General features: G+C 42.7%; 1 protein-coding gene across 1 annotated transcript; it reads left to right on the plus strand.

Moving 5' to 3' along the window:
- Positions 1-217: 217 nt before the first annotated feature.
- ATP5O (ATP synthase, H+ transporting, mitochondrial F1 complex, O subunit) lies at positions 218-10,915 on the plus strand. The gene is made up of 7 exons (XM_008073407.2): positions 218-477; positions 1,691-1,741; positions 2,809-2,919; positions 6,055-6,184; positions 6,873-6,985; positions 9,764-9,850; positions 10,731-10,915. The coding sequence occupies exons 1-7, from the start codon at positions 442-444 to the stop codon at positions 10,842-10,844; spliced, it is 642 nt and encodes a 213-aa protein (XP_008071598.1). The 5' UTR covers positions 218-441; the 3' UTR covers positions 10,845-10,915.
- Positions 10,916-13,291: the final 2,376 nt, after the last annotated feature.

A 13,291-nucleotide genomic window follows, 5' to 3' on the forward strand; every position in this document is an offset into this window, starting at 1 on the left:
TTGTTTTGTTTCTGTTTTCGTATGCAGCGTGAACAACGGCCATTGATGCAGTCAGTGGCATGCTAGCAAGAGGGGCAAAGATGAAAGAGGGGCTGGTGATGAGCATGACACGGAACAAATGTCACCATATTTATCTAAATGCAAATTTTATAACTAGGGACAGCAAACCCAATCCACAGTAAGGGCCGCTTAGTCAGTAATCTAAGGATTTCATTTTCAGGTGCAGCCGGAGCCCACCAGCCCCACCCCAGCCTTCTAGGTCCAGCCCTTACCAGCGTCTCTAAGAACTACAACTCCCGGCCTAAGGGAGGTCATTGCGCATGCGGCATGGCGACCTACGCCTACACTTCCCAGAGAGCCTAGCGGTTACGCTAACGTGCGCGTGCGCCCTTATGAGCCTCTCCTCCGGCTCGGGTTTGACCTACAGCCGCCCGGGAGAAGATGGCAGGCTCGGCGGTGTCCGGGCTCTCCCGGCAGGTGAGAGAACAGTGGTCCTAAAAGGCAGCGGAAGGATCCATCCTTTGTAGAGTGACTGGTACCAGACCCTGAGTGCCAGAATGCGAGGCCACAACCGGGGAAGCCTGGGTGTCATTAAAGGCCGTGGGGCCCGGCGAGCGCTGGTTTCGATGGGCGACCCAGCTTTGCCCCTCGAGACGCCTACGGGCAGTGGGTGTGGGGCTGCGCGTACCTTGACCTTGACCTTAAAAGCAGCTGACCTGAGGGTCGCGGGATAGAGCGTACGGGCATCGCCAGACTTCCAGGAAAGGGCACGGCCTGGCCCCCGTCAATCAGCCTCTATTGCCATTGTGGTAAAACTTGTCAGGGATCTCTAGTAATGCTAAGAAATAATTAGTAACGCACATTTCGCAGTTTTATAAGGAAAGTGAGACAAAAGTTTAAATGGCTCGTCCTCAGCTGTTCAGCCAGAGTCACACAGAAGATGGAGTTGGAAAAAGATTGTGCTCTTTGTACTGCGTCTCGCCTTGATGTTTCACATATCATGACCCCTTTTATCTTTGTAATTTCCACATAAGTGTTAATTAAAAAGTCTTTTAATCCTCCCAACCAGTTTTGATATACATAGTACGTTTCAGAGCTGGAAGTATTTGAAGGTGACCTGTATCCTTGCAAGTGCTTTTTTAACTATGGTTTCCATCTCTGTCTTAATAGACAACAGACTGCCACTCAGCACTAGGGCCTCTCTCTTGTCAGGTCAAACTGTTTGCTGCAATACTCAAAGAATTAAACTTTGTTTTCAGAGAGCATTCAGATTCCTAAGAAAGTGCATTTGTTGCAGATCATAATTGGAATCTTCCCGGTTTTATTAAAAGCATGCTCAAGGATGTGGTAACAGAAATGCCGAAAATTTTGTTAAATATTTTTGAAGTAGGCACTCCCTGGAAGTTAGCGTTTTATCTTTCATATGGGTGTGCTAGCCTCAGCCTGTTCCTAGAAAACTAGGAAGTTCGTGGAAAGGCAATTTCCCAAACAACTTGCAATGATTGTCAGTGAGGAAATTTACTCCTGAGTAATAAAGAGCAGTTCACCTTCAGGTATTCTATGTGATGATGCAAAGAAACACACAAGACTAATTATTTAAAAGTCATTAAAAAATTTTTTTATTGTTGAGTTAAATGCAAAAATCTTTCATGTAATCTCATTTAGTCTGTTTTCCTTTACTGTTTTGAAGGTGCGATGCTTCAGTACATCCATGGTCAGGCCGTTTGCCAAGCTTGTGAGGGTATGTTAATTTATATTCTTGTATAATCGTAAAGGAGGTGAAAGTGTGAGTCAAATGGCAATACAGTTTAGGGCATGGACTTTTGTGTAGCTACTGTCTAAGCTTTTCTGGATGATGTGTGGTTCCCAAAATGAAATGTATGCATGGGGTAGGGAAAGGAATGATATTGTGTGCTTGTTGTGCATTAGGTATGTACATAACCTATAAACATGAGAACTTTTTTAAAAATTATTTGTTTTTCTATTAACCCTCCAAAATAGGCAAACTAAGCATTTATTTATTTTTTAATGAACGAAATAGGTTCATCAAAATAAAATGATATGCTCAGGTTTATTACAGGAGTTGATATTAAAATCAAGGTATTTCCGTTTTTATTACAATTCTGTTTTAACTCTCCTTGTTCCATCTTTCCTTCTTCCTAGCTCGTAAGGAATATTCACACTCATCATACCCTTTCTCCAAAGAAAATCAGCACTGACAAGAGTATTTCTCTACTGGGCACCAAAATGGTTCACCCTTTAAAAGATTTGCTAGTCCCTTTCTTTTCAAACCAGTACTAGTCTAGTTGACCCTCAGTGAAGAGGAAGTGTAATAACGCATAATGATAAAGGTCACCAGAAAGCCCCCAGAAGTGAAACATAGCTAATAGCTGTTGGAATATGAAGTCTGACTCCGTTTTCATGGATCATTTATAATTCTTTAGCAGTTCCTGTGTGACAGAGAATTGATATAACTCTCAGGGAGAGTTCAAAGGGAGCATAAGCTCATCTCAAAATTAAAGTACAGGTCATTGAATTATACGTAGGTTGAGCTGGAAGGCACCTTAGACACTGTCACATTTTAAAGATGAAGACTTGGAGGCTCAAAGATTGAGTGACCTGGCCAAGAAGATGTCCCTAATTTGTTTGCAAATTATCATTTAGGAGAGCTCCTTGATAATACAATTAAATTGTTTTGTGTTAAAGGAATGGGTTTTAAAAATTATAAATTTTTAATTCTGCTCTTAACAGTGTGGTATTTCCTTAACTGATTTTCCTTCCTTTCCTACTCCATCTTTTTCTTTTAAGCCACCTGTTCAGGTATATGGTATTGAAGGCCGCTATGCCACTGCTCTTTTTTCTGCTGCGTCAAAACAGAATAAGCTGGAACAAGTAGAAAAGGAGTTGTCAAGAGTAGCAGTAAGTAACTTTCTTGTTCTACATATTAGGTTCCTATTTGGATATTTTTTTCTTTTAGTATTTGACTATACATCCCTAATGAGATATATCCTACAAGAAAAAGAGCTGCATAAGGCTGTTTTCTGTAACTTGTTGTTTATAATAATATTGGGTTTTTATTATACTGAAACTTTTATCATAGGAACAGATAGATACATATAAGGATATTCATATTAGGAACCAAGATATAGAGCTAAGAAAAGATAGACACATAAAATAGAAATATAAAATGATAATTTTAGAAAATTGACATTTCAGAAGATAATTTAAAAGTCGCCTTCAAAAATCTGTACTTGTGGTCAAGATATTTCCAAAATAGTCTTTTTTTTTTTTTTGAGTTGGAGTCTCACTCTGTCACCCAGACTGGAGTGCAGTGGCCGCTCCCGGCCACCACAGCCTCGACCTGCTGGGCTCCGGCGATCCTTCCGCCTCAGCCTTCCGAGTAGCCGGAATTACAGGCATGCGCTACCACGCCCGGCTGATTTTTTGATTTATTGTAGAGATGAGATCTTGCTGCCCAGGCGGCTCTTGAACCCGCGGGCTCAGGCAATCCACTCACCTCAGCCTCCCAAAGGCGTGGGATTACAGGCTGAGCCACCGAGCCCGGCTCAAAATAGTCTTTTAAAATATATTATGATTTTGTTTTACTGGAAATTAATTTCTTCGTGGAACTTTTTTTTTCTGTTTTAATTATTATTTGGTTCCTAAGATGTGGGGGAAGAATAACTGAGTGGAACATGCTGGTTTTTAAAAAAAAAAAAACGTGAAAAAAAGAGTAAATAAACTGAATTAACAGAAGCCTACAGTTTAACTGAAATAGGAAAATCTCTGCTTTGTTACTCAGTTTAACAAGTTTCTACACATTTTGTTGCATCCCTCTCCTTTTATTTTGTAGTTGCCACCTCTGGCAATGAAGTCTATGTTAAAGAAGGGGAAGGTGACACAGTCTAGTATATAGGACTCATGGGTTGGTTGTGTAGAACATTATTTATATAAATATTGTTCTGTACTACTTTTGTTCATTTTTCATTTTGAGCTTTTATTGGCACTTTTTCCCTAACAATAATTTTAGCTCTGAATTCCTTTAACCATTTACATCTACAGATAATGCTTAAGTTCTTAACTAGTGTGATAAACCCTATGATCCTCACAGTGCCCATGGGCCCAGCCTTACTGTTGAAGACACCTGGGGAAAGGGCACGCAGGAGCAGACAGAATCTCTCACAGGCATTTTTGGAGGTGGTGACTATCTGCCACTTGTTGGTTATGCCCATTTTAAATCTGACAGTCGTGTTTACAAAGAAGAGAATGACCTGGGTTTTAAACATTAAAATGGGGTTTGACTATAAACTGGAAGTTGGTCACAATGTGGAGGAAAAGAAGGGCACAGTTAAGACTCTTTATAAATGAAAATTAGCAGTTTGTTGGCACCGAGAGGGAAGTGTGATACTAGACAAGTGTCGTACTAACTGTCCACTGGGTGATGTAGCACAAAAAGATAAGAAACATGAAAAAACTAGGTAACCCAAATTCCAGAGTGCTTTTAATTTATATACGTCTGCAACTTTTATGGGAAAATGGCATTTCTATGGGGCCACTCAAGTGGAAATGTTAGCATTGGATGGCAATGTGGGACAAGTAGCCTAGGTCAGAGATAGGATTCTTGGCTGGGAGCCTGGAGGAGGTGCTAGCAGAGTGATTGAAAGGCATATAGAGGTATGTACCTGAAAGATACCAGACTGGAAACAGCCATTGCTGATTCATTGGAACTCTGGCCAAATACTAAGGGGAGCAAGGTGCTGGAAGCTGCACAGGGTCACTGAATTCAGTTATTTGTGGTATAACAAAATGAGGACAAAGTGGTCCCCCGTGGTGGTTATGCTTCCTTTTTCTGTCCACTCGGCCTCCCAGACTCTGCGAAGTTGCTCTGGAAACATCATAGTTTTCTCACAGCTGTAAGATGCAAGACAGAATCAGGGCTGGCCTTGGATGGGCCACCCTTCCAGGGAATGGCGAGTCGCCTCCTCTGCAGTCAGCACCTTTTGTAGATGCCTGCCCTCGAGGAATAGCATCACTAGGAAGATCAGAGTGCCACCCATTTAAACACATTAATATTTGCAGTGAGTTGAAGCTTTTGGCTGCTTAGTTTTTTATAGTCTTTCTTTTTTTAAAAAAAAAAATTTTATTATGTTTTTATTTATTTTTCTTGTAGCATGTATTTTTTTTTTTTTAATGGTTAACTGATTTTTTTAATCAATATTTTTTATTATGATTTTGTGGGGTATAGTTAAGGGTTAGGTATACAATTACGTTTCATTCAGGCACCCTGTTGATAAGAGGTGTTTCCCCGTCCCCAGACAGATATTTGTGACTGTTAATCCCATCCCCCTCCCCCCCCCATGGTTTCCCAGTACCGTCAGTCATTCTCTTATAGTATTACATTGGATGTTCAAGGTTCATTATATGAGTGAGAACATGTGATACTGGGATCTTTGTTTCTGTGAGAGGTCACTCAGTATTACAATCTTTCTTGAAAAGCAAAAACAAATTTAAGAAGCATTTAAAATATTTTTAAATGTTTTCAAAGATCATTTTGTCCTAAATAAAACCATGATGCTGTATATTCCTTTTTTTTTTTTGAGTTGGAGTCTCACTCTGTCACCCAGACTGGAGTGCAGTGGCCGCTCCCGCTCACCGCAGCCTCGACCTGCTGGGCTCTGGCGATCCTTCCGCCTCAGCCTTCCAAGTAGCTGGATCTACAGGTGCACGCTACCACACCCGGCGAATTTTTTTTTATTTATTGTAGAGATGAGGTCTCACCAAGTTGCCCAGGTGGGTCTCGAACCCGCGGGCTCAGGCAGTCCACTCACCTCAGCCTCCCAAGGTGCGGGATTACAGGCTGAGCCACCAGGCCCGGCTTATACTGTGTATTCTTAAAAGACAAAATTATTTGCTTGTAAACTTCTCTCCATAAGTTCTTTGACAGTGCTAATTTAATTCCTAAATTACTTAACTTCATAAGAAGGTGTGTGTGTTGTCGATTCTTCATTTGTGCTCTAAAGAATTTAAGGAAAAAAATTTTTTTTGACATTTTAGCAACTCCTGAAGGAACCCAAGGTGGCTGCTTCTATTTTGAATCCCTATGTTAAGCGTTCCATTAAAGTGAAAAACCTAAATGATATCACAGCAAAAGAGAGGTTCTCTCCCCTCACATCCAACCTGATCAGTAAGTATGAGAACTTGTCATTTGTGGGCACTTAAAACTTTTGACTGGTAATGTGGTCTGTGGACCAGGAGCATCAGCATCAGCCTGTTGGCAGTGGAGAATATCTGGACACCCCCTACATGCTAAATGAGAATGTGCATCTTAACCAGCAACCTTGGTGAATTGTTTGTCCATCAGAGTTTGCAAACATGTCTAATTGCATGCTCAGTAGTTTCAACCCATGGAGGAGACAAGTGCGATTTCATACCAAGAAAACGATTTGTGACCAGAGGCTGTACCTTCATATCTGAAGACATCTGCATCCTTTGGTACCTTTGGATTGCTTTGCAAATCCTCATGGCCAACTCACAATACAGGTTCCAAAGAAAGTGTATCCATGTCATCATCTTTGAATTTGTAGCCACACATTGGAATCTGTAACATAAATATGAAAACCAGATTGCAAGCTGAGTACACCAAGTCTGTTACAAATCTGTGTGGGTGAGAACCCTTTACACTAATATAAATGCTTGTCACTACAGTCTTTTTTCTTTAAACATTGGATATATTTTTTAAATAACAAGTTGTATCTTCTTCATTTGTATTCTTAAAGAACATAGAGTATGATGTTTTAAGACCATAAATCTAAGTTTGTTTTTGGGGTGAAAGCAATAAGTTTCATGTTATTAAGATGCCATCACTTTCCCAGATTTGCTTGCTGAAAATGGCCGCTTAGGCGATACCCAAGGAGTCATTTCTGCTTTTTCCACCATGATGAGTGTCCATCGTGGAGAGGTACCTTGCACAGTGACCACTGCATCTGTAAGTAATATGTTGGTGCTGCTGTATCTGCCTTTATTACACGTATCATCTTTTACAGAAAAAAATGGTAAAATCAAAAAATTGGGGAAGGTGACTTGTCACTTGGGACATTCATTTCATTCTTACATCACCTTTTGTGAACCTCTGCTTTGGAATGGTCAGCATGTATCTTATCAATGCTTCGGATGTTAAACGTAAAGAACGTCAAAATGGGTTAGAAAGTAGTGGGGTGTGATTCATTATAGTTTTGAATTATTTTGTAAACACCATATGAAGTAGTTTACTGAAACTAGAGTTTCTAATCTTTCCTCTTGTGGTAGTGAATGGGCCCTTTGATCTTTTTGACCTGCTAGAGTAGGCTATAATAATTAGCCACTGTTTATTGAAACCTACCATATATGCTGAGTATTTTATAATTTCTTATTTGATTAAATAAGATTACTTTATAATTTCTTATTTGTAGCTTACCCAAAGTCATATAAGGTGAGACCAGAATTTGAATACAGGCCTGTCTCAAAAGTTCATGTTCCTTAAACTGCACTACATTGACTCCCCAGAAATAATTTTGTTGTCTTAAATATGTATCTTCACCAGGCTTGGTGGCTCAGCCTGTAATCCAGCGCCTTTGGGAGGCTGAGGTGAGTGGATTGCCTGAGCCCGCAGGTTCGAGACCTGCCTGGGCAACTTGGCGAGACCTCATCTCTACAATAAATCAAAAAAAAAAAAAAAATTAGCCGGGCATGGTAGCATGCTCCTGTAGTTCCAGCTACTTGGAAGGCTGAGGCGGAAGGATCGCCGGAGCCCAGCAGGTCGAGGCTGTGGTGGCCGGGAGTGGCCACTGGACTCCAGTCTGGGTGACTGAGTGAGACTCCAACTCAAAAAAAAAAAAAAATATATATATATATATATATATCTTCTTCCTAATGTGATTCAATCCGTACAGGAAGACAGTAGAGTGTGGTAGATTTACTTGGAATATACAGCACCTGACCTCATCTAGACAGATAGTTCCAGTGTTTAAAAGACAATCTAGCTCTCCAAAGAACAGTTTCAGATTGGTGTTTTAGCACATAATATTTGTTGGCATGTTTGTAGTTCAGCAGTTGGTGCTTCTAAAATACGTACCTGATAGAGAGCCATCACAGCTCAGACATTCACAGAGAGTCCACTGTGACCACACCAGTTACCCCTGACAGTATAGCACAGGTAAGACATTCACTAGCCACATGGTCACCTGTCACTGTGCAGGCCTTTCTTCAGTGAACACAGGGACGTGTTTTTCTTTGAAAGGATGCTTATTTTTGTGAAAGTCCTTTCAAACAAACTGTTACTCATACTTTCAGTTGTTGTTACTTTTGGGTAAATAAGTTTCTACTGTTGGAAAAAAAATTATACCTTGATGAGTGACTAAGGGCACAGGCTTAAGAAACACAGACTGAGCTCATCTGTGTGCTGATATGACCTGCGGTGAGTTTCTTAATCATCTGAGCCTCGGTTCTCTCCTATGTAAAGTGGGATAATAGCTGCTTGGCCTCGCATGCTTGCCCAGGTTGAGGGAGCTGGTGGGTTTGAAATGCCTGACACAGATGGGTGCCCGGCACTCAGTTCATGTCTCAGTGGGAGGGAGGAATGTTCCAGAGTTCTCCAACCCCCATCTCAGCACATCATGTCTTGATTGAACACTGGTAGACTGACCAACACCACGCCCCAGAATACATTGTTAGATTTTTTTTTTTTGAGTTGGAGTCTCACTCTGTCGCCCAGGCTGGAGTGCAGTGACACGCTCCCGGCCACTGCACTCGACCTGCTGGGCTCCAGCGATCCTTCCACCTCAGCCTTCCAAGTAGCTGGAACTATAGGCGCGCACTACCACGCCTGGCTAATTTTTTGATTTATTGTAGAGATGAGGTCTCGCCAAGTTGCCCAGGTGGGTCTTGAACCCACGGGCTCTGACAATCCACTCACCTCAGCCTCCCAAAGCACGGGATTATAGGCTGAGCCACCGAGCCCGGCTTGTTAGATCTTTATAAAAATGTTTTGCCCTCAGAGGAAGGGGTGGGGAGATAGGATTTGTGGCAGATACAAAAAGGCTTTTCCTTCAGCTAGTTTTTTCGTTCTTATCCAACACTCAGCCAGCCAGGAGTGAGAGTTGGGGTCCAGAAGACAGAATGCATTCTGGATATTTGAGTTGCTTCGCTCTGTACAAGCAAATTATGGAGATGTGCTGAATTCAGGAAAAAGCTGGTTCTCTCAGTGAAGTTCAGGGTGTGGAGTGGTATGCCAGAGTTCCAAATGACAGTGATCTGGGAGACAGCAGCCAGTAGAGCTGGGAAGACTTAAAAGATTGTGGAACCAGGTTAAACTGCTGCTTTTTATCCAAGGAAATTATAGGCGCATACCATGACCGCAGGGCAGCACAGAAGAGAGGCCTGTGGTGGGCTTGTGTCTTCAGACATCATAAAAGAGTTTTTCGCTCTTTGTTCCAAGTTGTACAGCTAGTCCCATGGAACAGAGACAGGGAGGGAATGGCCTTTACAGGCAGCAAATAACCAAGCTGCCCAGGTATTACTGTGAGGCGGGGCCTTCCCGTGTCCCTGAATCGTTGACATGGATGAGGTGCAAGTGTTGAGTACAGCTGCACAAAAGGGCCAGCTGCTTAAGAAAGGGACTCACAAGGCCTGTCCCAGTGATGTGTGCAGGTGTGTTATTTTCTTTCAACTATGGAAGTTTCTCTTTTGCTTTATCTAAATTGGAAGGATGATTTTTGTCCTTTTTCAGCCTTTAGAAGACGCCACTCTCACTGAATTAAAAACAGTCCTGAAGAGCTTCCTAAGTCAAGGCCAAATACTGAAATTGGAGGTTAAGGTAGGTTTTTAATTATTTCTGGTATGTTTCCTCAGGTTATTTTAAACTTAAGATGGCTATAGAAAGTATTGGTGAAAAATCAGATCTGATTCTATAGTTGAAGTTTTATATTGATTTTAAATTTAAATGATTATAATGTGTTACATTTACATGACACATTTAGCCTTTTTTTTTTCTTTTTTTTTTTAAGTTGGAGTTTCACTCTATCACCCGTGCTGGAGTGCCCTGGCACACTCACAGCCACCCCAGGGTTGACCTGCTGGGCTCCAATGATCCTTCCACCTCAGCCTTCTAAGTAGCCAGAACTACAGGCGTGTGCTACCTTGCCTGGCTAATTTTTTATTTATTGTAGAGACAAGGTCTCACCAAGTTGACTGGGCTGGTCTTGAACCCGTGGGCTCAGGCAATCCACTCACCTCGGCCTCCCAAAGTGCTGGGATTATAGGCTGAACCACCAAGCCCAGCCACACATTTAGCCTTTCAAAGCACTTTTTTTCATTTTTTTTATTTTTATTTTTTTGAGTCAGAGTCTCACTCTGTCACCCAGGCTGGAGTGCAGTGGCACACTCATGGCCACTGCAGCCTCAATCTGCTGGGCTCAGGTGATCCTTCTGCCTCAGCCTTCTGAGTAGCTGTGACTACAGGCATGTGTCACCACACCCGGCTAATTTTTTGACTAATTGTAAAGACTGGGTCTCACCAAGTTGCCCAGGCTGGTCTTGAACCCTTAGGCTCAGGCATTCCTCTTGCCCCCGCCTCCCAAAGTGCTGAGATTACAGGAGTAAGCACCGTGTCTGGTCCAACACTTTTTCATCTATCCATTTAACTAATGAAATAATGTCAATGTGTTTTCACATTTCCAACTTATTTTCTTTCATAGACTGATCCATCAATTATGGGTGGAATGATTGTCCGTATTGGAGAGAAATATGTTGACATGTCTGCAAAAACCAAGATTCAGAAGCTGACCAGGGCTATGCGGGAGGTTATCTAAAAGCGTTGATTTTCTGTCATCAGTGAAAATTCTTAAACTTGGATCAACAATAAAAAGCTTTCAGAACAGACTGTATTATGTTTACTGTAAAGTAGAATCCAGTGGCCTTTATTTTTATTCCTTTCAGTGTCCCCCAAGTTTAAATGTCAAAACCCTTTCAGCTAGAGAATTTGGTTTGCATAGATTATTCTTAGGAATTAATAATTAAACAGCACCTGACACACACTCAACAAAGTCCATCTGGTTCTGCCTCCCAAAATCTCATGTCTTTAAAGGATTGTTCGAAACTCCTGGCCCCTGTTAGATCATGAGATCTGTTCTTGCTCCGTCCTCTTGGAGGTGTCTTTCTAATAAAATGCCCTTAATCCTGACATAACACCCACCTATAGGATGCTCTAACTTTCCAGGCCATTTCACAGACAGTTCACTAAAGCCCAGTGACAGCCTTGTGATGCATGGGGCAGACGTCACCCCACTTGACAATTGAGGAAAGAGACCGAGGGACCCTAGAGATCTCAGGGTAACATGTCTGCACTACTGGTGGCTCAGGCTCTGGAGAGTTGTTCCTCCATCTCATGCTTGTTCCACCATATAACTAATACCACACCCTGGCACCCTGCTGGAGCAGACAGCAAGGCTAGCCTTGGGTAAGTCCCCATGCCCCTTCCCACTTTGTCCCTAAGATGCTTTTGATTCCCCTTGTAACTAAAACCAGCTCCCAAATCAGCTCTTCCCCTACATTAACCTCTTGGACTTCTTGAGAAAACAAGAGTTCCCCAGACAGCAGCCATCCCAGGCACTATTCTGTGGTCACCCTCCATAGAATAGAGGCCAAACTAATTCCCAGAGGTACTCCTGGTTGGGTAGGGGCAGGACTGCGGCAGCTAGGAAGTCCTACAAGGCAGTGATATAGTCCAGAACTGCTACCTGCATGCTGGTGCTGGGACCAGTGTGCCTTCCACCTGGCATGACACTGTTCTGGCTGCCATGCTCAGCTTAAACTCCAGCTTCTTCCTGGCAAACTAGCTGCATGTTCACCTCATGACAACAGACACCACCTGGGGACCTCAGAGCTTTCCCAGGAACCAGGAGTGCTAAGACTACTGGTTGGCCCAATGTTCAGTCACCTACCTTTTAGGTGGGCACAGGACCACCCAGCTAGAGACCATATGAACCCACCTGTCTTGCAGCACCTGGCCATGGGATTGAGTTCCAGCACGCAGGAGAGGAGAGGAAGTGATGCCGTTTCTGGATTGCCCTCACCAGCAATAGGCATCCATTCCCCTGGCTGGACACAGACAAGATAATGGGAGCTGGGACAAAGCAAAAAGCCCAGGGTACCAGGGGCAGAGCTGCCCTGCCGTGCCTGTTAACACCAGGGAGAAATAGACTTCTCTCACTGAGGCCACAGGACGTTAGGCTCGTCAGCCCCAGAGGCTACAACCTAATCATATTCCAGGTTCCCCAATACTCATCTGCTTGCCTCCTGCCTGCAGTGAAGCCCACAATGCACAAGATGGCGTCGTGCACACTGCAAAACCACAAAGCTGCAGACAGGTGGCTGCGGGACAAACCATCTTTGGGGGAACCTTCTTGCTGGTGATACTGCCTAGATCCTTCAGAATGAAAAATCAACAACTTTCCTATCAATTAAGCACACAGAAACTCAGGGAAATGATAAAATGCTTCAAATATTGCTTCATGAGGTTGTTAGAGAAAAATCCAGTGATCTGTGTGCAATGATTTTCTTCACAGCATTTTTTTTTTTTTTTTTTTTTGAGTTGGAGTCTCACTCTGTCGCCCAGACTGGAGTGCAGTGGCCGCTCCTGGCCACCGCAGCCTCAACCTGCTGGGATCCGGCGATCCTTCCGCCTCAGCCTTCCAAGTAGCCGAAATTACAGGCATGCGCTACCACGCCCAGCTGATTTTTTAAAATTTATTATAGAGATGAGGTCTCGCTGCCCAGGCGGGTCTCGAACCCGCGGGCTCAGGCAATCCACTCACCTCAGCCTCCCAAAGGCGCGGGATGACAGGCTGAGCCACCGAGCCTGGCTTACACAGCATTTTTTAAATCAGACAATATAATCATGAAACCATTAAGGTTTGTTTAAATACGAGTAACTTAAAGACGAGTAGGGTACAGTAAGACAATGGGATACTAATCAAGTTGTGGAAGAGTATGTAAGGCTGATATAAATAAGGCAGTAAAGGAAAATGGGAAATTACAAGTGTAAGTCACATAATTGAACAGTGCCTTGTACATATTTGAGAAGTACCTGATGCATATTAGCTATTAAATAGCACAAAAATATTTAAAACACACAGGAAAAAATACAGAAATGAAGTGCATCAAAACTTTAACCTTTATTTTTTGTGTGGAAGAATCTCTACATTAAGGGATCTTATTTTCTTTGCATTTTAATGTGCTTGCCGAATTTTCTGCATTA

This window comes from Carlito syrichta, unplaced genomic scaffold (genome assembly GCF_000164805.1).
Source record: "Carlito syrichta isolate Samal-C Ts95f unplaced genomic scaffold, Tarsius_syrichta-2.0.1 Scaffold315835, whole genome shotgun sequence".
Taxonomy (NCBI): domain Eukaryota; kingdom Metazoa; phylum Chordata; class Mammalia; order Primates; family Tarsiidae; genus Carlito; species Carlito syrichta.

Excerpts from the sequence above, each read along its gene's own strand:
- ATP5O (XM_008073407.2), top strand. The coding sequence starts at position 442 with ATGGCAGGCTCGGCGGTGTCCGGGCTCTCCCGGCAG. Across the intron at positions 2,920-6,054 it reads AGGAGTTGTCAAGAGTAGCA|CAACTCCTGAAGGAACCCAA; the intron begins GTAAGTAACTTT and ends TTGACATTTTAG. Across the intron at positions 6,986-9,763 it reads GCACAGTGACCACTGCATCT|CCTTTAGAAGACGCCACTCT; the intron begins GTAAGTAATATG and ends GTCCTTTTTCAG.